This window comes from Patagioenas fasciata, chromosome 2, assembly GCF_037038585.1.
Source record: "Patagioenas fasciata isolate bPatFas1 chromosome 2, bPatFas1.hap1, whole genome shotgun sequence".
Taxonomy (NCBI): domain Eukaryota; kingdom Metazoa; phylum Chordata; class Aves; order Columbiformes; family Columbidae; genus Patagioenas; species Patagioenas fasciata.
The window spans coordinates 122,784,849-122,810,514 of record NC_092521.1 but is presented as its reverse complement, the minus strand read 5'-3'; the positions used below and the strand labels follow the sequence as shown (position 1 = coordinate 122,810,514).

The window sequence follows — 25,666 nt, the reverse complement described above, 5'->3', positions numbered from 1 at the left end:
TGTTAGTTCTCCCCAGCGCAGAGCAATATTCTCCCGATTGCACAGAACTTGAATGTTTGTGGTTCCTCCTGTCTTGCATCTGCAACTGATACTGATGCAAAGATTCTTCTATAAAAGCGTATTCAGCAGCTAGAAAATAAAAGCAGAATACACCCCGCTCTTTCAAAACAACAGAGGTAAATTATATGTAACAACTTTAAAGTCTATTTATTTCCCCAGGCAACAACTCCACTGGTCCTCTGCAACCAGAGGTTGCGCTTTTCTGTTCAGTCTGCACAATTCTAGCTGCTCAAATTTTGCTCTTCAGATTTCATAAGCACACTTTTACCTGGGCTAACACAGTGCAACTTGCAGCACATTCAGTAAATAGAGACCCTGACCCCATGGTTACTAAAACCTCAAATAGTTTGTCAAATATTGTGGTTGTCTGATTTAAGAACATTTCCAGCTGCTGGAAACCAAAATCTTTGTTCTGCCTCTGGTTCCCATTGCAGACTCAAACATGGAGCATGGTCAGACAAACTTCACTTCTTGACAGAGTTGGGTCTGTGTTTGTTTGCTGAACAGATTCGTTAGCAGTTGGAATAGCAGGACCTCAACAGCAGCTCCATTTTATAGAAATAATTTATTACACTCTCTCCTAGTTAAAAAAAAATTTATAAGCCTGTTATTTTTGTGCAGTTTCCTCTTTCCCCTCCAAAAGAAAATATCAAAAGAGGGAAAAAAAAATCATGTAAAACCATTAAGATTATGAAAGTCCATGACTGTGTGGGAAATGCAACAGAATTCGTATCAACTGGTATCTTCCCCACAACAGACAGAAGATGTGATAAGCACCTCATAAAGTATTTCTTAACTACTATCATACAGTAGTATCCCTAAGCAATCAGTGGAATCATTAGGACATTTTGGAGACGAATATTTTTTGGATGAGTTCTTACCATATTTTTAGATGCTACTGCTAACCAAAACAACCTTTCCTATGAGTGTTACTGTGAAGTTATTTTAATCTCAGGACAAACTAGAAGTGAAACTCAAAGCTTTTAATTTTTGTGGCGAGAATGAAAAAATATAAATATGTATTTTAAAATGTACAAATTAAAAGCACGGAATTTGGTCAGTGTATTCTGGATCGCTTGACTCTGCTCGTTTCTCCCACTGCTTTTCTTTTCTGGGATAATCCAGTTCCAAGTTCTGTGTTATTCTGAAGGTAAGATTCCGCTTCCGGCAGGCAGTAAGACTCCATTGGGGGAGGTGGATCCTTCAATCGAAGAAGAAAAAAAGAAAAGTGGTTTAGCTCAAGTCTTTGTTTAGTTCAAGAAGTTTCCAAGAAGAATCAAACAGCTAATTAGTTTTCTAAAATGTAAAATGGTATAAATCTAAAATAACAAAATTAATGTAAGCCTACGTTATAAAAACATTTTGCAAGCTCCGTACTCTGCAACAGATCCCACTGCCAGCACTGGAACAAGTCCTGTTACAGCAGTTAAAATTTGAGATGACAGACAGAAATACTCAACATAGGCGCCTGTGGCCACAACTCCTGGGAAAGGAGGCACACAACCAATAGAGCAGCAGTCCCTTCTCGAGGCTTTATGTGCCTGAAGTTGCTGGATGCAATGGACCTCCCCATTCCCACGTGGGGTGGGTGAGGAGCACCCCGAGAGCCCCTCACCTGGATGAGGTAGTCAGCGATGTACTCCGGTTTCAGGCAGTTCACTCCTTGGGCTGCTGCCTCTGCTACGTTAACCCTGGTGTCCTCCGGCTTCAGCTTACTGAAGTCAGCAAACAGGTGAGTCGCTTCTTTGAAGAGAGATATGGAATGACCAGAAAACACCTACAGATTAAAACAACAGACAAAAAAGCATTTATTTTTGTGTTTCTTCCCCAAGACGAATGCAGTTCATGACCTCTACTTTCACTCATTAAATTAACTAGCAAACCAATGGGAAATCAAATACCATTTACAGCTGCATTCTGTACCATCACAAACCTTTCAAGAAGGGTGATCCTTCTTGTCAGAGCAGGGCACAGAAATTCTGTCCTCAGTTCCCATCAGCACTAACTGACTTCTGTGACCTCAGACAAGCTGCCCTGCTTGACCACATACAAAATGAAGAAATGAAGATGATATAGCTTCCTCCTCTCACCATTAGACCATGTCTCAGCTATTCTGTGTAAGCAATTTTGTTAGTTAAGACCCTTTTGCTCACATGGAAAATGCCCAGCACAGAGTTAAACAGAAAGAACAAAAATAAATAGAACCACGTGTGTGTATATATTTCATTTTTTTCCCCAAAAAACGACATACTTTTGCTCCTCCTGATTGAAGAAGGCGTCTGAATCCTGCTTCCTTGGTTTGGTCAACATTGAGGATCACTTTCCAGCCACTGAAAGCTCCCTAGATAAAAAACTCAATTTAGTCAAAAGTGTGTTAGTACTAAACAAGTGAAAAGACTTAACAGATCTATGATTTGCCCCTTTGGGAATATCCATCAGATAAAGATTTGCTATCACCTAGTTTTGTCTGTAAGTATAAATAATTGAAAAAACCCCATAGAACATGCAATTATTGAGCCAACGCCAGACAGGCAGCTTCCCACCAAGCCCTTTCACCTGTACTGCAAGATGGGCAAATGGATCCATGAAAAGACCCCTTAACAATGAGTATATTTTCCAGAACATCAGACAATCATTTACAGAAACACATCTGAAAAAAAAGAGTTACTTGGAAACTTTTCCCTGCCGCTCCATGCTACATTATTTACTCAGTTACAGTAACAGCACCTAGGGCTAATACGTTGCCTCCTACAAGCACTGACTCTGGTTTCCCAATAGGCAGGGGGCACAGAGGATTCCTTACAAGCAATCATTCTAAAAAGGTTATTATAAAATATACGCAAGTCAAGATTTATCCTGATGTGACCGAAACATCAGCAGCATTTCTACCTTTCAAAGAATACTCAACTGCACTGCCTGATTTGAGAGAGGGGTTAAAAGGCTTTGGGGAGCCCAAGTCCCACTTTCAGAAATCTCACTGAAAGACTATAGAACTTGCATTGTAAAAATCACAAGAGGTGCTTTTGGAAAAATATAAAACTCGTGCCTTGTTTCAAGCACAACAGTATGCTCGCTGCTAGAGCCATAAAAATGCTGTCCAGAGACCTGCATTCACCTACATGGCACAGCACAGGATTCCTATTATTCCACATACCAGTTGTGGTTTCCTGGTAAAGCTGAGTTAGGTCAGTTTCCAACTTCCTGGCTGAGACACATTTACAAACATAGTAGCCACATTCCAGCTTCACAAAACATGAACAATGGTTCAGGATGAGATTAAGACATTTAATATACCAGCACTAAAAGTTTTTTAAAAACAAAATTACCGAACTAGAATATATCCAGCCAAGCCATTTTGTTCATAACAAGGCAGATTACCTTTCCCTGCCACTGAAGTTTCTGAATTTCTTGGTGATAATCCCTGTCATTCTGTCCACCCACACCGTACAACTTACAGCTTACATGAGTAAATACCTCAACAATGCCATACCTCAACAATACCAGTTTCTTGCCTCCCTTTATGTATTTTTTTCCTCCATCTCATGGCTGCAAGTGCCAATTTCTTCTGGTTTATATTGATTCCAGGCAAAACATTAAGTATGGAATTACTTCCCCACTCATAATCTTCTTCCTAGAACAATCATAAGATTGAATTACAAAGCAGTCCTGTCAACTTTATCAGCAGAAAAATACATTTCAAATAACCACACAAAAAAAACCCAACCCAAACAAAAATAACCCAAGTCAGAACAAATCCCAACTCATTCTAGCTTTATATATTGATTTCATCTGGTCAAAACAGCTCTAGGCAAAATTAGAAATACAGCTCTCAATTGCACATATATATCTAAATCAACTCATTTTTTCTGTGACATCAAGTCATGTACAGAACCAGATTCCTCTGGCAGTTCTCTACAATGGAATTCAACAGCAGGGGAAAGCAACCCACTACTCTGGACACCACTGACTCCACATCTCTGCAGTGTGTTCCAGAACACTGAAAGCTGGTTTTCACACATAAAAATCTGAACCAGTCTACAGGCATTATTTTAATGCCTGGTGAATGTAAAAGAACTGCTAGTCCCAGGAGAAGTGTGAAATAACAGTTAGGGAGGTGAGGTGTTGGAAGACAGTGTTCAAAAATGTTTATGTACATGGTTAAAGAGTGGGATTATTTAAAACTATTACATGTTCATTTATTGAAAGGATCTAGATTTAATACCAGGTGTAACAATATCCACATAAATAGAGGTGGTACCAGACAGAACTGACCAAAAGGTATTTGAGCTTCAGTTTTCAGAAACAATTCTAAAAAGCATAGGTATTTCATTTATCCTAAACCAGTACTTTGGTTCAGGAGTAGTTTTCAGAGAAAAGCTTACACAAAATTTCTGAGACTTCAGGTCCTCTAGGACTCCTAATGCTCAGGCTCCCTAAACTGCTAATTAGTTTTGAGAGGTTAAGTCCTTTCCTAGTAATGCAAAATAAAAAGAAATGTGGAAAAGTACAACATATACATTTTTCAATAATAAGGTCACGTACCTGAACAAAGCAGCCAGCTCCTCTACACGCTTCCAGGTAGGAACGATGAAGCACCCACTTCCCAGCTGCCATTGAAGCCAAGAATTTTTCATTTCGAAGAGGATGTCCCACAACAATGTGTGTGCAACTTGGATCAAAGCACTGTTTCTCAAGTACTATTCCACCTTGAATTGAGGAATGAATTTGATTCAAATTATTTGAGGGTCATGCTGTACCACAGAAAGGAACAACTCAAAGTGAGAATTATTTGAATTCAGATTAAGATATAATTAACTCAAATTTATATGGAAATCATTATCATTGAAGTGACAGGGGCAGAAGCTGGCAAGGAAGGAGAAGCAGCCAGGGAAAGTGGCTCTGATGAAAATAAAGTGCCACTGTAGCATGACAGAGACACCAGAGGACAGCAGATCCTGGGCACTCCCAAGAGTAAAGAATGAGGCTCTTGTGGAGACAGCTGAAAGAAAACTGCCAGAAGACAAAACCATTGCTGTTTTATGGCAAAGCTGATGGCTCACATAATAATAATATATTCAAAGAAATGCTCACAAGCACAGAAAGCCATAAATTTGAGACCTCAAATCTGATGAATCATTAACAGAAGCCCTTTCTTTGCCCCAATGAATCACAGCTGACCAGACACATACAGACACATACTATTCTCTGCATTTCACAAGTATCTGTTACCTAATTCCTCAATCAGATGGCAGTAATCAAATCTTTCTTGAGGATTAAGAGAAGACAGCTGAAATTTACGGTGTTTTTCTGGTTCTACATCAGCCTTCTCATCTTCTGTAGCAGACTGGAAATACAGTAACAGATTTTGAAAATAAGACAAAGATTAAGTTGACAGCTATTTCTCTGCCAAACATTCTGGGTTATTTTTATATTAAGTCTTCGTTTAGCCAGGAAAAGCAGAACCAAACCTGTCAATCACTTGACAAAAAACTTGGATCTTATCAAATCAACATGAGGCTCCTGCTTAACATTCTCTTGGTTCCCCCTTTCTTCAGGGGGCGACTGAACCAATCTGTCATGAAAACTAATCCTTCATTCATATCCAATGAATGCCAAGTTGAACGCATGAAGAAATCATCATTCATCTATCACACTGCCTCATTCATTCAGACTTCATATAACGTCACGCATTTCCACCACAGCTTATTTACTAATATGACACATTAAGCCTCTGAAGACATGTAGCTGCTGAAAGTTTGAGCATCAAGTGATACACTGCGGGCAAAAGACTAAGATAATTTTCCTAGCTCCTTCCATGTTCATTATTAAATAGTAGAATTTAAAACCAGATTTTTGGCAGAAAAATAGTTTTCCATTTGTACCTAAACATAAATTCCAGATACCACCAAGGAAACAAAGGCCTTATCTTTTTTCCATCATCCTAACATAGATGGAGGAGTTGCTAGTAATACACACAGTAACTCTCCACTCCATAGCCTACTTCAGCGTTCCAGCAGGAACTAACAGCACAAAAAGCTTTCTCTGAACAAACAAGCTTGCTTTATTTGATCAAACATTATTTGTTCAAAATCTCACAGAAAGGGGGAAAGAGAAACAGAACTGCACTTCAAGATTTTAAATGCAGATAGTCACCTATTTTATATTTACCGTCAATTTCAAAACTTCTGGAAGTGTCACTACATCTCTCAGAACACAAATCATCATAAATATTTCTTCAAGTGACAAACCTTTTCTATGGGCTGTGGCGCCACAGGAGGGTTAGCCAGTGGGAAAGCAATGCTGGGGGCTTGTGGAGTGGGGATCAAGTGATCTTTAATTGGAGTTTCAAGATCTCTACATACAGGATTCTTTAGACCTTCAATCACATCTTCATCCCCAGCCTCAGGAACAGCTGTGAAAGTAAAGCATTGTTGCATTACTTCTTTCTGGCTGAAATTAATTATGGATAAAGTAAAAAATAAAATAAAAGTAGCTATCCTAAAAGGACAAAACACAACCGCTGCTAAAACATTAAAACATGTACAGTTACATTTCACCATTGCCTTTTATAAAGATGATTTCCTTATACTACAAACCACCAATTACAATATTGCAGACTCAGGTTGCTGGATGCCTTGCTTTGAAAAAAGACCCAAAAACCTCAAATAGTTTAATTTCTTTGGCTAAAACACACTGATTTGGTTGAACTAAAAATCATTTGGATGCATTTAGCTCATTTTCTTCAACCTCCTCTAGACAGGGTCAGTTTTCAGGAACTGTTGCCGCAAGCAGAAACTCTGCAAGTAGATTGAGGGAAGAAGTCGAGGGCAGGTGGGAGGCAGCAGGGAGAGAGAAATTAAGGTTTCTGCTATCTCAGAATGCAGGAATGGGAAGAATGCAAAAACAGATGAAAAACAAAGATGTTCCTTCCTTAGTCCTAGCAGTAAACTAAATACTTCAAAAAGTACAGGGAAGATTAATACAGTATCTTCACTGAATCCTGATCTAAGCACGTCCATTGGCAGCTCTGACATGTTTTTGGAGCTCACAGGTTATCTTCTTCCTATATTGCCGTTTGCCACTTATGAATATTTCCACTAAAACTGAAAAGATTTTGCTACTGGTATTTCCATTTGAAGTCCACCATACCCACTGGAACTGTTACCTAGAAATCAGCTGTGGTTCCAAAAAATTTTGGAAGATTTCCTAAAGTTGATGCAGATTATTTTTAGACAAGCACTGCCTTGGTGTTTGACCACAAATTGCAAATGGATAGCAAAGCTGCTCTTTAAAACACAGCAACACATAATGGAGAAAGATGTAAAATAGTATTTTGATGTTCAATAATTGCCAACCATCCTAACTTTTTTTTTTTTTAAGTAGAATTTAAACACTACTGTATTTTAAAAGTCCCAAAGATCAAATGGATACTGTAGCAAAGAATGAAGATATTGTATTTCTGATTTTACCTATACCAGCAATCTCTGCAGCAGCTAAAGATCCTTTGAAGGCAGACTCATCCATGTTCTTATCGGCGTTACCCTGACCTTGCTCAGTGTACTGGGAAGGACTATTAGGCCATTGAAAGTTGCTGACAAGTCTTGCTCGCTCCTCCCTCGCAGTAGGATCGTCCCAGATGATCTGCTCACTCTGGGATGGCTCTGTGTTTATATCTGCGAGTGCCTGACGGGATTGCCTAAGGAAAAAAAACCACATATATCTTAAACATTCATTTGTTTTACAGACGACTACCATACTAGAAGGCAATGTGTTTATGATTACATCAACTATAGTGTGCAACTGACCTCATTACTAGAAAGCATGGTTGGGAAAGGGGAAAATTGCAGTATAAAAGCATCTCCAGCAGCCTGGCTTTGTGAGCCTAAGTGCCACCATGGCTAAAAAAAGGCAACCAAAATATCCGTAGGAGACATTTTTATTATGTGTCATATCAATAATTTATTCTAAAATCAGTATAATCTACTCCTTACTGAAGCTATTAATTTGCGAATAAACACAAAGCTAAAGGAATGATTTTGCAACGTTTCCATTACTTTGTAGCTCAGCATTGTTAAGAGTTCAAATCCTATTCTCTGTTTAAGGAAAAGAGAAAGAAAAGAGGAGACACATTCACAGAGGCACTTTGCAGGAATACCTACTACTTGTATATGACCTATGTATTGAAATACTGCAGCATCGCTTTTTTCAAAATCTATAAGAATAGCAACTAATCTGAAAAGAAAGACATCAGTTGGCCTAATTCAATTCAAAACTAAAAAGCAATCATACTATTCTGAGATTTTTTTTAATAAAAATGCCCACTGTGGATTAAGATAACATTCTGACTTTATCTAGCATGTCCAGTTAACGATTCCGAATTGCAAGAGAAGCAACTTAAGCACATCAGTAGAGAAAGACAATACATCTGAAACCCCTGGACACCTATTCATGTTTCAATGAATGTCTAAGCATGCACAGGGAGGACAAAATAAGATACTTTGAAAGACAAACCAATACCTTAGAGCTTCCAAGGCCCTACTGCGGCCATTTCGCACAGACCGCGTGCTATCAGGAGTGGCTGGAGAACCATCAAAACTCTTCCTTGACATGGATCCTCTTTGCCCTTGTGGTTTCACTAGTGATGTGGCAGACATGATCTCCTGCAGCTGCCTTTGGAAGTTCTCCCTCATCTCTAGCGCTTGGGTTAAAACTTCAGAGAATGAACAACACTCATAAGATCGAGACCATTATACTGTAACAAGTGAAAAGCAACTGAAATTCCAGTCAACTGTCCTCCCCCCACCCCGCATTGGGACAAAGACAATACATTAAGGAAAGGATATCTGGCAAAAAATAACTATGAAAACTAAGTATGCCCTGAGCCACCTATTCCTAGACACAAGGAGAAACCTCCATTTAACTCACTTCTGAATTTACTCGTATGATCTAACTTATATCTACAATTCTCCCATAATATATTTTTTACATAATAAAAAAGGTATACTCTAACATGACAAGTCAGTGTTTTAAAGATGAACTTCAGTATTTTAAAAACAAAGAAACAGCAATTAAATAATTTGCAGTAGACTATCATGATTTTCCTATGGGCTGTCAAAGTCTTTAAAATAGAGAGCAAATCCCTTTCCTCTCATCCAGCAACAGTAAAGGCTGGCTGTACTTGACCAGTTTACAAATATGGTACTTAAAGCTTCCAGATCTTAACATTCCGCACCTGAAACCATAGAAGGCTTATATTTGATGTTCCAGAACTATTTTGAAAACAGTGATTTACATTTACCTCCTTTGGATCCACTAGTTAAAATTTGTTCATCCCCTGTAGTGACTGTTTCCTTTATTTGGTCAATAGTTACATCATCTTCATCATCTTCTTCGTCCACTGGAATAATCTAAAACCAATGAAGACATGTAGAATTCTCAAACATCAATATTTTTTTTTGTTTTTACCCATGTTCAACACTTGCATAAATTCTGGACATTGCCAATCTTGCCTTAAGAGTAAACTTAATCTTTCTGCTGCTGCAACGACAGTAAAAGTGAACAGCAGCATCAGTGACTACACCTATTCCACAGTCTAAGGCAAGTTCACACTTTGGATCTCATTACCTACAAGACAAGGCAAAAACCGGATGTACATAATTTCAAATTTGGAAAGTACTTCTAATCCCGAAATGCCTGTGTTTCCCTCCATTGCCCCAAAATGGGAATATAAGAAATGCAGAAAAAACTTAAGGAAGATCTGCATTAGCTACTATCAGTTACTAGCTAAATCTGATTCAGGGCATTGCTGAGTAAGCATCAATGGTTTTTATTAATGTGTCAATGCAACAATTAAGTTTACTGAATCCAAATAACTTCAGAGAACATGAATCCATATCACACATTATACCTCATTTTCTTCTGCTGGTTTTCCAGTTGATGAAAGTTTACTGGAGGAAGAAGGCCTGACATCTTGCACTGCACTGATGTCCAGGCTCATTTTGGGATTGTAAGTGTGAGGAAAGAGAGATTCAGGAAGCCGTTTATATTCTTGGGCACTCTGTAATAGCATTGGTTAACAGAAAGAAAGATGAGAAACTGATTGAGATTTAAAAAAAGAAATATCACATCTAAATATAGAAAGAGTACAATAAAAACATCATGGAAATAAGTACTTTACACAAGAGAAAAATGTGGCTCTCATTTTGAGAAACACATAGTAGAAATGTTCAATGGAAGAGAACCAATCACTCAGTTTATAAATTCCAAGCAGGATAAAAAACAGCAGTTCCTGCACATGTTCAGCATAACCACAAACAGAAAAACCACTGCCATACAACTGGTTTTAAACCTCCACTTCACTTTTAATAATTGAACAAAGCAAACTCCATACCTCTAAAAGCCAGTGTTCCGAAACAATATGTATACCCCGTTCTTTAACAGATTTATACTCCTTATTGTTGTCATTTTGTCCTCCCTTGTAGATGAAGTGTGTTACTGTCTCATCAAAGCACCATCTAGAAAAGAAAATTAAATACAAATTGAAGATATAATTTCAGAAATCATCCTATACCTTGTTCATGTTAAAATACGGTTTTGTCTATTCTGTTATGCCTAAATAAGCAATGAGGCTGCTTGCTTCACCAAAAAAAAGACAGCATACACTTTCAGGACAGAACAACTTCAGTATCTTCTGAAAGCATTCCTGAAGTAAACAAAACTAAATCTGATAAACATATGGAAGAGAAGGGGTATTGCTTTAGTCTATTAGCTTTGTTTTTATTTAAGTAAGTGGAGTTTCAAATCAGTTTCTGAAAAGAACCTGTGACCCAGGATGAAAGAGCTTTTTCTTTTGTTGATATACTGAGCTGCAAGTGAAATACTGATCCTGGAAGCTCACAATAAACAAAATGCTGATCCTAACAATTAAACCGATAAAAACTAGTATTTGCTATTTAATGCAAGTATCTTCAGCATTTCTAAGCTACTACTAAACATAAGGGCAACTTCCTCATCCACACCGTGAATAGTAACACTTATTTTATAGAAGTCTGTAACTAAACACATAAATCAGATTTAGTGGGAGCAGAAGTCTGTCTTAAATCACAGACACTAGTTTGTAGTTTCTCTTTGTGAAAACCTATTTTCCCTAAGCTTTTCTAAGTACACTAACTTAGCCACGCTTACAATCAGTAAAGTAATTAGTTTTCAGCCAGAGAGAAACACACACAAATTCAGATCAGATTCAAGATCTAAAGTATACAACAAATTTTAAACTACCCCAAAATTAAACAAGTTTCACGGTTTTCTTCAAAAGAGGGGGAAAAAAAAGTTTCTGCAATCCACGAAGACTTCAAGACAAAGAGTCCTTCCAAGACAGACTTATCAAGAACACAGAGATTGGAGCTGTGGTGGGGAAAGATGGCCTTATTTTGCAATATAAATTGTTTAAGATGGTGAAATCTAATGTTTAGCTATAGCAAAAGGTCACACAGACAAAGCATATTACAATGCAAAGAATCATATTTTTAGAAGTCACATCAGAGCAGAAGCTTAGAAGCTGTTTGTGTCAGTTGATACCTGTATTCTGCCCCAAGAGAAGCTGCTACTGCATTCAGTTCACTTTGCTTCTTACTAAGTTTTTTGCTAACGTATATAACAACATCGGCCAGAGGCTTGGGCTCTTCTTCCTGTTCAAACAGCAGGGATAAAAACAGGACAGTCATGTTTGGAAGGTTCCTGTATCAATAAGAAAAATACTTCAATATTCAGTGTAGCATGTAATAAAATACACAATAATAACAAAACTAAGATGAACACATTTTCTCTACTTTTGCTGCTCCCAAACTCCGTGTTCAAAACCCAGCACTATATTCGTTCCATGCACTAGGAATTCAAAGAGAAAGGATTCAGTCTTAGCCAGTCTCCCTGGAACATATTCTGCTCCTTCCATCACATACCGAGCACTTCCTGAACACTGAAATTAGGGAATTATAAAACCTGACGCCACAGAAGTATTTCACCATACTGGAGTGAAAAAAGAATAAAGAGCTATGAAATAAGAAGTGAAAGCCTTCCCTTGCTGAAAGCTATTACCTTTCTTGCACCCCACCTAGAGTAAATAGTGAACTAATAGAGCAAGCAACACATAAATGCCCCCTCTCCTCCTACATCTTTTTCTGTTTTCTCTCACTAGGGTATATTAGACTGAAGGAGCAAGATGACTACACCAAAGGATAATGTAATGCATCTTTATAAGGAATAAGCAACTGATCACATCTTGTGCCTCCTAGTAAGCAGAAGAGCAGCATGCTACAGAGAAAGACAGAAAAAGAAGAAACATTAATTAAAACAGAACTAATTTCAGTCAATGACAAAATATTTAATCCTGCTCATCTGGAGCCTGGGAAATTCTTCAGCATGATGAAATCCTCTCATCCCAGTTCTATAAAGTCACTTAGTAACTGCTTAGTATTCAAAATAGCAGTACAGACAGCAGAGAAAGGTTTTAAAATTCCTTCTTCCTGGAAAGAGGAGGCAAACTCTTATCTTACCTTCCTCTAACCGTCACAAAGAATGCATAATCATAAAGATTTCTAGTCAAATAGATCACAAAGCACAATTCACAAACTCCTTTGTGACTTAAATCACAAAAGATAAAGTGTTTTCTTAATTAAGCCTGAACTCCAGAAACTCAAAATTAGGATATCCTACCGCTTCTGGCTGTGCAGTGGTCAACTGAGGGCTGGCAGTAAGAGCTACTGTGTGCCTTGTGCTGTTTGCCAGCGCCAGTTTCAAGTTTCTGCCGATGACTTCAGAGAGAGGCGTGCTCAGTTTCCTGGTTCTTTGATCAGCACCTCTCGGAGTTTCCAAAGCTGCCAGAGCATCCTACCAAAAAATAAAAAAGAATCAAATGACTGACTTTCATGAATGCATTATGAAATTTGTACTCAAAGGCAAGTTTTACAAATATAGTCTGTAGTAAGATTTCATACTCCTAAACCAGGATGGTTTCCTACAATACCAGTTAGCAACTGTAGTACCATTGCACAAATGTAGTACAAGACAATCCCAATTTTAGAGTCTGAGTAAGCAAAACAAGAGGAAGATGGATTATCAATGTCTCTTTTCACTGCCATCAATGAAAACTGCCCTCAATGGAAAAGCCAGTGGCCAAACTCATGTATTCCTAACCCCAACCAATTACTTTAATTTACTAATATCTTCACTCCCAGACTTGCATGAGTATGGGATTCTATCTGCACCTTTAAAATACCAAGTTTCTTACTGTGGTTTTATAAAAAAGATGAATTTTGGTCTAGAATATGCTGCTTTTGAAAATTAGCAGAACAATGAACCTTTAGATTTCAAGGAGTACCAGTTGAATCACAGGTTCACGCACTCTCAGAATGGTTTGGGTTGGAAGGGACCTTAAAGATCAACTAGTTCTAGTCCCGCTGCCATAGGCAGGGACACCTTCCACTAGACCAGGTTGCTCAAAGCCCCATCCAATCTGGCCTTTAACACTCATAGGGATGGGGCATCCACAGTTTCTCTGGGTAACCTGTTCCAGTGCCTCACCAACCACATGGTGAAGAATTTCTTCCTTATATCTAATCTAAATCTACCCGCTTCCAGTTTAAACCCATTACCTCTTGTCATATCATTATACTCCCTGACAAAGAGTCCCTTCCCATCTTTCCTGCAGGCCGCTTTTAAGTACTGGATAGCTAATATAAAGTCAACCTGGAACCTTCCCTTCATGAAGCAGAACCAACTAAAGAGAATGCTGGATTTTTCTGGGTTCGTAATATACGTTTTGTTTCATTGTGGGCAGAGGGGTTTAAAAAACCAACCAATCAACCCACAACAACCCGCAATCAACTGAACAATAAAACCTCAGCCAACCCACAAACAACCCCCCAAAACACCTAACAACTTTGGAGGAATTCAATGCATTCATCCTTCAGTTAAGGCCTCAAAAATGAAAAACAAACGCGAAGCCTTCCAAAGCACACTTAAGTCATTCAAGAGCTATTCCAGCAGAGATACTTCCTGAGTTTCAGGAGTTTCTTCGTTCTAAGACTAGTAGTTTTTCTAGCCTTTGGTGGTCTTCAGAATAAGACCATGAACTCAAAACCTCAACGCATTTTTCAATTTGCAATAACGGTTTCGTAATTGCTATAAACCTATTACATTAAAACGTGTTATTAAAGTAGTGTTTCACCATAAAGCAAGCAAATGCTTGTTTCAAAATATCCGGAGTAATTATAAGCTTTCTTGTTACATTTCTCAGTCTTTAGATGTAAAGAACAGATTGTATGCTTCATGAGGTGTAGGACACATGAGCATATAATGCAATAAGCACAAAGGAGCTTTCTTAGGGACATTATAGCATTTACTAGTCAACAAATTTAAGTCCACAGGTCATGGACTAGAAATATCTATAAATAAACTGAGCCAGTTTTGCTGGTTTTATTCAAAATGGAAAATCTGTATGTTAACAGCATAAAAATGTGTTAGCACAGGTTTCTGCGCTGTTTCTAAGTTTATCAACAGCTTTAACCCTACTGGCTCTACAGACTAAAAAAATTGCAAATATTACCTTTACATCAAAAGAAGGCTTGAATAACTTGTCTTTGGAAAGAAATTTTGATGGTGTATCAAGATGTAAAGACGGTTCTTTCTGTAGCAGTCCCCCTTGTGCAACAGGGGTTGTATTCCCAATATGGTGAGAGATTACAGCTTGGAAAGCTTTACTCTGGAACCTGTTGATATCGAGAGGGGTCACAGCTGTTTTCTTCCCAGCTTCAAGGAGATAAGTAGGTTGGTCTGAATCAGGAGATTTAACAGCTGCTGGTGTCTTGCTAAGCTGAGTAATGGAACTCCCCTTCTCTTTGAAAGAAACAAAGAAGACATAAGCAAGCTATCTGATTTTTCTTTTGAACACAGTTCTCACACGAACTTTCAGTTGTTTAAATAAAATTGTATCTGACCTTTCTTTCTGACAAAAAAAAAAAATTTCCCCCCTCCAATAAATGCTCTGAACTGGCAATTATATTTTAAAAGCCAGCGTCTTAAGTGTCTCTTCCAGTTAAGTACTTAGTTTGAATTACACTGGTACTGAACTTGACCCTAAGCATCCAAAAAAGAGCAAGTAACTCCTGGTCCACTCACTATTTGCAGTTCCACGCATGCCTGTATAACTCATGTCGTACAAAAAAATATGAAAATACAAATCCAGGAAAAAGATGTAATACACAACAAATCCTTCTCTTGCAACATTAAAGACAACTCCTCTTCCCTGGCTCCTTACTTCCCATGCAATCTAAATTTTCTTTTGTATTCATGACTCTGAATCACATTTCTTTAGGTTACTATGAAAACTTCCAGTCCCTTATGTCTTTGGATTAGTATGACCAAGATTTAGCCAGGAATAAGCCCTTAAAGCTTGTCCATTGTAAATGTTTCTATACAAGCATAACTCAGCATCTTTATAGCTAAAAAAAATAAGTACTATAACTGCTTTTACATTTTACTGCTCATTTCTCCCCACTCCCCCTTTTTTTCCTTAAAAATGTACTATACAGATAAAATGTGCCTGTGCCAACACACCTGTTGTCCTCTGACTTAGTGACCCATATAATTAATTCACAAGGGCACTGGTAAAACAAGTCTGCTAACATTCAGTATCAAATCACTGTTGTCTGCATCTTAATATAAAAGAAATATTGCCAAATAAAAGGTGTGAAATAACTGGAAAAGGAGCAGAAAACATCAGAAGATGAAGCAGGCATGAAGGCCTGAACAGAGGGTCATCATGTCATTGCAGACTAAAAAGTATGTAGTTCTGAGCTGGATCTATCATCAATTCCCATGTAATCTACAGAGCAGCATACATGTCAAAAAGGACAAAGCTGACTGATAACCACAAGACTCCATGAAACTCCACCGGTTCCAAGAGACTTGCAGCAAACACACTGTATCATTTCTATAATCATGATTCAACAGTAGGAAAAAAAAAATACGAGAAAAATACTTGGAAAAATATCCTTTAGTTCTAACACTTCAAAGGTGTTAGGAAAAAAACCCCACACTTTTCCATACCCGCCTTCTTTATCGTGAACAAACAGTATAATGACAGAATTGTACTCCCTGAGTTGCTAATAACCAACCTTCAGCCGCTGCATTTTCAACAAAGAATTTGCTTTCATCCGCCTTCTTTCCTGTCTTCGCAGACTGCAAAAGCCAAGCTACAGTGACTGCTGGCAAATTCCACTTCTTCGCAGCTTCATACTTGGAACCGTCTGGTTCTCTCACCACAAGATGGGTACTGGCAAGCATTCCCTTTTTTGCATTAGCTTTCCGTACAAAGAATTCTTGGACTCTAAAGTTACATTAATAAAACATTAATTTAGTCATAAACAAAATTAGGGCACATTTATACTATTATAAAATGCATTCAAGCAACAGAAAAAGAAACAGTAAAATTATCTAAGGCCATCCACTTTGCACTTTACAGCCTAGCCTACACCTACCAAAAAAAAAAAAAAAAATTAAACACTAATGTTTTGCCTCTATCAGTATTGAAACCGTAACATTTCTCATACACCAGAAGTCCTCACATATGCCATCTCCAAACCATACACTGGGCCTAACATTCTTCAGCAAGATTAATGGGACAGGCTGGATTCCTTTCAGAGGCCAACAAGCATCATTTTCAAATGAACAATATTTGTTTTTTTATATTACAGTTAGTTTTTCTCTTATCATCAAGGACTCGATCTCCCAAGAAGACAGCAGGACTGAGAACTTACTGGAAAAGAATTTAGTACAAACAGACTACAAATCACTTGAAATGACACTGTAAGCTATAAAATTTTTCTACTTCATGACTAAACATGTTTTCCTTAATGTTTTTCAAGGATCCTGATGAATTAGGAGCAAGTAATTCACCATCTTAGCTCCTAAGAAATGGTAGACTATCACTGGTTATGATGTTGAACCAGACAGTACTGAAGAAAAGGAGCAATGGTCTGGTCCTGAACAATCAAAGAACAACTCAGAGGGTCTGACATTTGAAAAACTAACCTGTTTTGCTCTGTTCTAGAGCAGAGCAAAAAGTTAGTAAGACTCGGTCACTAGGAAGTATGAGATTGAGTGCATTCTAGTCGAAATTAGGTTGTGTGAATACTGACTAAATTTCTCTAAAGTAGAAGAAGTTAAAAATAACTATATAATAACTTCTCATTGCCTCAGCGCTAGGTTTTGTAAATGAATCGAATCCAAAAGAGATTTAATTCTAATAATTGTTACTCCTGTAAAACCAGAAATGAAATACATACTGGATTTCATCACACTGGCTAAGAACTAGAAGAAATGGTGACAGGAGACATACCTGGCTCCTACAAGTTCTGCCAGGTAAACCAGGGAGTCTCTCTCTGCACCAGTGAACTGGCTAAAAGAAAGAACACAATCTTCCAGAGGGGTAACTCCTTCCATTACTGGGACTGGTGTGAAAAGTGGATTGGACTGGGGATCTAAAAGGAGCTGCTGTTCCACACATGTTATCTTGAAGAAGGTAAAAGAGAGAAAAATGCAAATCAAGCCAAATAGCAACAAAGCTGACAATATTTCAGCAATTGCACAACGGCATTTATGGACTCAACAAGCAGTTTGGCTTCCATCATTACATCTGAGACAAATTATTTCCTGTTGAATCAGACAAATTATTTTCTAGATAATTTTAATTTTCTCAGGTTTGACACACTGAAACATTATTCAGAACTTTTCAGTAACTACTCTTACAACCCTGGAGCTTCCTTCAAAAGTAGTTCCAGGTATGATCTGAAGGTCTGTATAGATTTACTTCACAGAAAGTCACCTAGTCATGAAAAATACTAACAGCAGTTAGTCTTGTGCCTACTTTTGGCACATACGGTTAACAATTTTTTACTTTGAGCTATAAAGCTGACTTGCTCTTCTATCCAAAGTTAAAAAGCAGGAAACAAGAAAGAGCAAGCACAAAGATATCAAATAAAATCATTATTAGTCAACTAGCTTCTTCTACAATTCATTATTTAGAGAGAATGCTGCCAGATTCTCTCATAAGAACCCTTTGAGACATGACAACGAAGCTCTGTTTAACAAGCCTGTAGAAAATGAAGTGAAATAGATAAAAGATACCTTACAGGTGCAGAGGCTTTAAAGCATGCTTTCATTTAGCACATTTCAAATGAAATGAGGCCGATCTCTCAGTATCTTACCTATATTTAAGCCCCCAGTAACTGCATTCTGACAAGACATACTTCTAATACAGGTACCCGTTTACTTGTGGAACTGAAATTGTAACTCCCTTACCAGCCATGTATTTGTGACAACATCACCAACAGTCGGCTTCACTGTGCACCCCAAAAGAGGTACCACAGCATAGTCTGCAATCATTCTGCTTTGCAGTGGCAGAATTTTCCCAGCATTCTCCTTTACAATATCTGCAATGCAGGACTCGTCCTCTTCACCAAAACCCAGAAGGATAAATTTCTTTTTGACAAACAAGCCTTCAACCAGTGCAGAAGATTCTCCCAAAGACCCATTACAGACAGAAGATTGATTCTCTCCTTCAGCAGTCAACTGCGTAACATCATTGAAGGATTTGGATGTTAGTTTTTCAACTTCATCTGAAAGGAAAAAAAAGAAACCCACGACCAACCATAGTAATTGCTTGATAGGAACAAAGACAACTCAAAATAGTTGCATGAAGAAATGACAGTATTCTGCTGTTTTCAGTCAGGTTTTAGATAAAAAGTGTTCTATATAGGCTTGTTTAAATTTAATTTCCAAAACACAATACAGAAGTTAACATGCTAGACGTGGCTAGCTTTTTAATAAGCAAATGCTGCAAAACTCGAACACGAATTATGAGCAGTTAAACATTCTATGATATGCTGAGCCTAGAACTTACCTAATGTAGAATCATTATTTACATACTGAGAGAGGAAGTCATCTTCAGCGGCTTTCTGGTGCTTTTTAACATTCACAGCTTCTTTCTTCAAGAGACTGTTATTTTTGGGAAGAATTGACTTCATTCCAGGTTGCTCAAAAATTGGGTTCTCTAATGGCTGGTAGTTTAGAGGGATATATTGCTCCACTGGATGTAGATAACCTTTACTAAATGACTCCAGCAACCATTTTGCTGTTACTATATGAGGCCTATAAAATAAAGTGTTATACAAACAAGTTACAGTGGGTTTCAGAACTATGATTCTTCTTTCCTGCTCTGCAAATAACAGTATACACACACACACACCTGAAGTTTTTAACTCCAATACTAAGCAAGCTTTAGGCACTTTGCAAACTCAAGATTTGTTTTTTAATTCTTGTAGTCTGAGAACAGAGGATTTCACACTTATTTTCTATAATGCAAATTATATCTGCCACTACTGAATTGCCAAATCCTTCCCCCTCAACATGTGAACAAATACATATTAACACTTTTAACAATAAGAATACTTGTTTTTCTGTTCACTGACGTGACTCATGGCTGCCTGAAGAACTACAGTATTCAGGAGCACACAAGGATGTACTTATGAATACTAACCGCAAGTCTTCTCATTTAAGTCAGGAACTATTTAGGATTTTCAAATCTATACATGTTTTCCTTTTTACAAGGTGGTGGGAGAAAGAAAATGAGGCAGAAGGAGACCTTAAGCAATATAGTTATCATAACCTGTGAGCTGTCTTGTCCAAAAAGTGTTTCAGCTCCTCGTTATCTTCCCCCAAAATGACATGGGTAACATCTTCATTAAGTTGATTAAATCGAACACCACCACCGTAATTAATAAGCCTTCTCATCTTGTCCAACTTCCTGCCACTGAATCCACACAGATAGATCTACAAAGAGAACACAGCAACAAAAAGGGCTTTAAAGAAGACAAAAAAAAGAAGAAAAAATAAAGTAGGATACTTTGGTATAATTTGTTTTCACTGCTGTAGAACACAGAAAGCAGTGTTGCAACTTCTGAGAAGCAGTAAAAAAGTTAAGCATCCAAAACTGGATTAATTTACCTCTGCAAATTAATCTAGTAGAACTTGCAAAGTCATACAACCAAAAAAACCAAACCACCCCACACAAAACCACACACCAGTTCTAGAACCCATTCACTATAATGTTTAAGTATATTTGTCTATAAAGATATTATTTTATATTCATACTACAAATTTAATACAATTATATACATACTCATGTAGACACATGCAATCTACAGCATGTGGACACAAAATAAATGTGGCATTTCCTACTGACCACAGAAGCAACAGTTTAGCCAGTGCTTCAACCCAGTTGCTTCTATGGGGTTAAGACTGAACATTTCGAAGTATGTGTTGTTAAACATACCCGACATCCATCTAACAAATCTTCAGGGGCTTGAAAAGAACTTAAATCCAAGTTTTCCAGCTCATCAGGAGGAGGATCCAGTCTGCTGCTCATAGCAGAACAACACATGGTTTCACTAACACCACTCAAGTTGATATTGGAAATGTGGCTGACATCCGAAAGAGTATGATCTTTAAATTAAAATTTAAAAAGATGCATTAATTTTGACTCATCTCTCTCTGCTGCTTCACTAAACAAAAAAGAAAACTGCCACATATTTTTTTTGTGCTAGAAGGAAATATAAAGTCTGAAGAATAAAAAATACTAGCCAATAGTCTTGATTAAATACCAAACTTGAATTCCCAGTGCTCTGTTGGTAGTGCTAACCCAGTGCTCCTGTTCAGTCATTTCCTGAGTAGCAGCCAGTAACAGTTGTTTGGAAAGACAGATTTAAAGCTGGCTGTGTCTTTCGTTACCATGTTTATTTACAAAACACTTTCAACTTTCCTTCTATTAATAGCATGGAATAAGTAAAAACAAATATATGAAGAAAAAAATAGAAAAAAAAAATCATCATTTGTTTTCTTCTTAAAACTGCTGCAAGTTTAAATTCATAGCAGAGACTTGTTTAAACCACAAATGTATGAACAGTCATGCTTTTTTAGGTCTTAGAGTTATATACCACTGATTCTTAGACAGATAATCGTACATCTAACTCAAGTTTACTTTTTAAAAAATTATTCACATATTTTAAGTCTACACATTGGAATATTCAATGTGCATAAAAGTCATCTGTTGTGTTTTAAGCATAAGCAGAATCAGAACCCATACTGTCAAACGAGCATCACAAAAGCAAGCAGCACCCTACTAATTTTAAATAGTTTTTTCTCCTTACTACAAATATTTCCTACTCTAACATATTTTAAAAGGTCTTACTTACTGTTGGGCTTGCTGGCATGATTCGTAGGTGTTGACGTACTGGGTGTATTACTTGGTTTTGATCCAGCTTCTACTTTATACATTGTCTCATCCTGACAGAAGCCTTTCTCAATGCTGTCAGAAAACCACTGCACAGACACACAGTGCACATTCCATTTTTTGGCACATACATACTTCTGACCTTTCAAAGGTAAACAAAATAAAAATCACAGGTCACTCAACAGTTAACGCTTCAAACAGTGATCACTGAAAGATGGCTGGACAGTAAGAAAATTTGAAAATTCAAATAACTGATTTCAACGTGGAAATTGTGTAATCATGGACTCTTCTGATAAGCTGCTTATTTATTCTCTAAATAAAGTTAGAGGAAAAAATCTCATTGGTATGGTATGACAGGGCACTAAATGGAAAAAAAAAAAAAAACACAAAAAACAAATCTTTAAAATTTTCAAGCATGGCGGGGGGAAAAAGCTAAAAAAGTCCCAAAATATTTCTGCATAAGGGAGGGAAATTGGGGGAAAAGCAAAACAAAACCCTTTCCATTCTTCTCACAATAAAACTACAATTATTTCATCTTCCCAAAAAGAAAGCAAATGAGCTTTTATTTTACCTTAGCAGGGAGTTCAGAAGGCACAAAGAACAGATCAGTTAAAACATTAGTCCACAATCCAATTTCAATCAGCATATAAATTAAGTCCTATCCAGCTCTCCCAAAAAACTTAGTTTTTCTTTACTCTTCTACCCCCTTTAGGATCCTCCATTTTTCTTCCCTTAAACAGCATCTGGGCCTCTGTTTTTTTCCTCTTTTAATCTCTTTAGAGCAAAATAAGGGTGCCCTATGTTATTCTTCCTATCAACAGTGATGCCCTAAACAGAAGTAGTAAGAGCAACAGTGAAACAGACACAGAGACAGTTGGAACTCTTATGTGTATTTAAACTACTTCAACTCAAGACGTTAAAGTAATATTTACTCTGTAAGTTCTACCTTTTGGCTCCTGGACTATGAGGTGAGTACATTCATTCATCTTGAGCTGGCCCGTATATTGCCCACCGTGTTCAGCAGTGAGGCGCTGAACTTCCTTCCTGTCTGAACTACTTAAGCCAGTTACGCAAATTGTACAGCCAAGGAACACAGGACAAGCATAATCTTCCATGTTAACATCAGTGTATCTCATTATGCTAAAGGAATGAAAGAGAGAAAAAAGAAATACAGTATTTATTTTCTTCCAAGTAAAATCAATCAGAAAAACAAAGCAGTCTGTATCACCATAAGATTTACCAGCCCCCAAAATAAAATCGTTTTGTTTTGGTGTTTTATACCTTTGCTGAGACTTATCCCACAATGCCTTAACCCAAGAGGGAAGTAAAATAGGTTTTTTCAGAGAAGCAGCTACTAAGTATTTCTTGCTGCCAACTTCTCCAGCTATAAGATGAGTTACGGACACATTGAGGTCTCTGTACACACGTCCACCCATCATCTGCACATATTTATGAACTTCTTCCTGAGTGGGGGAAAAGAATTATAGAAAATTATCAAGAAAATGAAAGTATCTACATTACACTCATGTTCACCCTAAAAACAAAATCATAGATTTCAACTGTCCATGGTTTCTCCTAAAAACTGTTCAAAAATACAAAATGGATATTAAAAAAAATGTAACAAATACTATTTGTATTTATAAGCTGAACATAATATGTACCTTTAATAAAAATAATACAATCATAGTGTATGAGTAAAGTTTTATGGATGGTTGACATTCTAGGTAGTATAAATTACAAAGAGATATCAGAATAAATAAAAACTAAACTTCTAAGATAAACTACTTAAAGCATAGCTGACTGGATATTAAATCTTCACCATGTCATTCTAAGTAACCAGAAACAGAGCACCTTGTCTGTAGCACTATAGCTGCAAACAACCTAGCAAGCTAAGTGATCCATCTAATAAGCTAATAAAAATCCCTAAAACATACATCCACTCCCACATTAATACAACTGAAATATTTTATTATGATATATGTATATGCTTATATAATATATACACGTGCATGCATAGATACACTCCTACATACAGGTTTATATACTAAGTACACTTACAAGACTCCCTCTTTTTCCATACAATTCTCTACATAAACTACACAGAAGTCTACAAACTATAGAAAGACTAGAAATATCTAGTCACAGGCACAGTTAGATTTGTATATAGTACAACTGTTGCCTTCATAATGAGCCATCTAACGCAAATGTCAACAATATTCAGCTAAACAATTCATTATGTACAACGTATTACCCTAACATCTTTTTCAAGGCTGGTACAGGACACCGTTACATCGGCCATGGTCATATTGTACACAGGACACTCAGCTCTTGGGACACATCGCTGGGACTGCATGCAGTACAGGACTACCTGTGGTCCAACAATTCTACAACCAAGCTGCAATAAAACGACAGGAAAAAAAAAAAGAATACAATTAGCAGAAGGTACACTAGTATAAGGCAGGCTTTCCTTGTCCCCAATCCTAACGAAGGCAGGGCCCTTGGTCTGTCCTCCTGCTCCTCCTCTAGTATCTCCTGGTATTTGACAGTTTTGTTTTTACTTCCAGCTGTGGATTTTCAGTACAATCCTTGTAGGTTTTCTGGCCTCAGTAAAAACAGCAGCTGCTATAGCAAACACGACAGAGAATTCCAGCTAGCCTGTCTTTGTCTGCTGGACAATTCCTTGCAGGTAAAACAAAATCATGTTATGTGGAAGGTTAAAAAGTGTGAGAGCCAGCCTGGCAACTCCAGCAGAACTGGAACTGATCATCATACTATTTATTTTTTCCGTGTACTTATGCTTTGTTAGTCATCTTCTTCCCTAAACACAGGATTCAGTGAGGTGTTAAAGATTTTACCATTAATACTTCCAACTACTACATTCAGTGTAAAAGAGAAAACATACAGACCGTGACTATGGACATGAATGCTCCTAGAAAAGAAAGAATACAGCTAGAACTAAGCTGACGAGTAGCATACCTTTCTGAGATGCTCAAAAACAACACCTCTAAAAGGATCACAAATGTAAAGTGATTTATCATTTTCTTCTATATTGAGTGCTGTTTCTTCTTCAAGGATCTGGAGATGCTCTTCTGACTGAAATTCTTTTATAGACTGCAGGGAAACATATACATATATGCATGTAACAACATTTATTTAATTAACAAATCACAGTTAGCCAGTCCTTTGGAAACTACACATGTATTATAGATCTGCTTGAAACAGCTCACAACAAAGCTAACATGCAAGACTATATTGGTAGAAGGGCTAAAATACGTCATGGGTGTCTTCCTCGTTCCCCCAAGACTCCACAATACTCATCCATCCCACAAACTTTCAGGACCTGATGCTGCCACACAGTGCCTTTAGCTCCCACTAGCTTCTCAGGGTGAAAAACAATCCACAGTGTCTTTCCTAAGGCTGTTTACTGCTTAGATGAGTGACCACCATCCAGACCTTCCAAGCTACACATCACTTCACTAAATGTCAATAGATTTTGAAATTATAACTATATCTTGTTCCAGAAGTAACTTCTTCAATGAAATTGTTCTTATTCAACAAACTCCCTTAAACATTAACCATCTTTATTGCAGGAGCAGCTTTATTTCCAGATGTATATATACAAGCTACATCTAAGTCAGCCACAGAAATAATTCAGTTTAGATAATTCACCAAACTCATTGAGAAAGGTGATCAAACCTACTTACCTCAAGTGCTTTGAAAAAATACTCCGAGTTCCCAGTAGACTTTATGAATTTCACAAAAAACGTCTCCTTACTACCTTTCATCCTTTAACTGAGAAGCAAAACCCAGTTAAGCGTCCTGACATTTTCAGCGCAGCCCGGAACCGCGCAGTGACGGGGCGCACCGCCCACCTCCAGGAGCCGCGGAACCCCCTCTCGTCCCTGTCGCTGTCCCCACGGGCCTGCCCCACGCCGCCAGGCCTCGGCACCGACGTCTTCCGAGGAGGGGCAGGAGAAGGCGGGGGGGGGGGGGGGGCTGGGCCCATCGGGAGGCCCCTTCCCCGCAGGGCCCTCTCCTTACGCCGGGGCCCTGCTGCCGCCCGACGCGCCCACCTCAGGACTCCCGCTCACCCACCAACCCCCGCTCCGCTGCGTGTGGTCGGCGCTGCCGGTTTAACCCCGCACCGCGACCGCGACCGCGACCCCCAACCGCCGCCCCTCACCCACAGCCGGCCACCTCCACGGAAGGCGGGAAAGCGGCGACACCCTCACTGCGCAGGCGCAGGGAGGGGGCACTGGG

The 25,666-nt window shown here is 38.1% G+C and overlaps 1 protein-coding gene across 1 annotated transcript; it reads right to left on the bottom strand.

Annotated features, from left to right (window-relative positions):
- Positions 1–1,028: 1,028 nt before the first annotated feature.
- TOPBP1 (DNA topoisomerase II binding protein 1) lies at positions 1,029–25,666 on the bottom strand. The gene is made up of 28 exons (XM_065830701.2): positions 25,590–25,666; positions 25,111–25,198; positions 24,383–24,517; positions 23,658–23,801; positions 22,688–22,869; positions 22,353–22,546; positions 21,369–21,548; positions 20,450–20,619; positions 19,784–19,947; positions 19,019–19,266; positions 18,418–18,734; positions 17,456–17,628; positions 16,233–16,444; positions 14,663–14,952; positions 12,772–12,945; positions 11,638–11,747; positions 10,451–10,574; positions 9,968–10,117; positions 9,359–9,467; positions 8,578–8,770; positions 7,530–7,756; positions 6,309–6,472; positions 5,290–5,404; positions 4,603–4,766; positions 3,551–3,691; positions 2,312–2,401; positions 1,676–1,837; positions 1,029–1,261 (listed from the first exon to the last, which is right to left on the bottom strand). The coding sequence occupies exons 2-28, from the start codon at positions 25,189–25,191 to the stop codon at positions 1,118–1,120; spliced, it is 4,557 nt and encodes a 1,518-aa protein (XP_065686773.1). The 5' UTR covers positions 25,192–25,198; positions 25,590–25,666; the 3' UTR covers positions 1,029–1,117.

Excerpts from the sequence above, each read along its gene's own strand:
- TOPBP1 (XM_065830701.2), bottom strand. The coding sequence starts at position 25,191 with ATGAAAGGTAGTAAGGAGACGTTTTTTGTGAAATTCATAAAGTCTACT. Across the intron at positions 22,547-22,687 it reads TGGGATAAGTCTCAGCAAAG|CATAATGAGATACACTGATG; the intron begins GTATAAAACACC and ends TCATTCCTTTAG. Across the intron at positions 17,629-18,417 it reads TTGTCACAAATACATGGCTG|ATAACATGTGTGGAACAGCA; the intron begins GTAAGGGAGTTA and ends ACCTTCTTCAAG.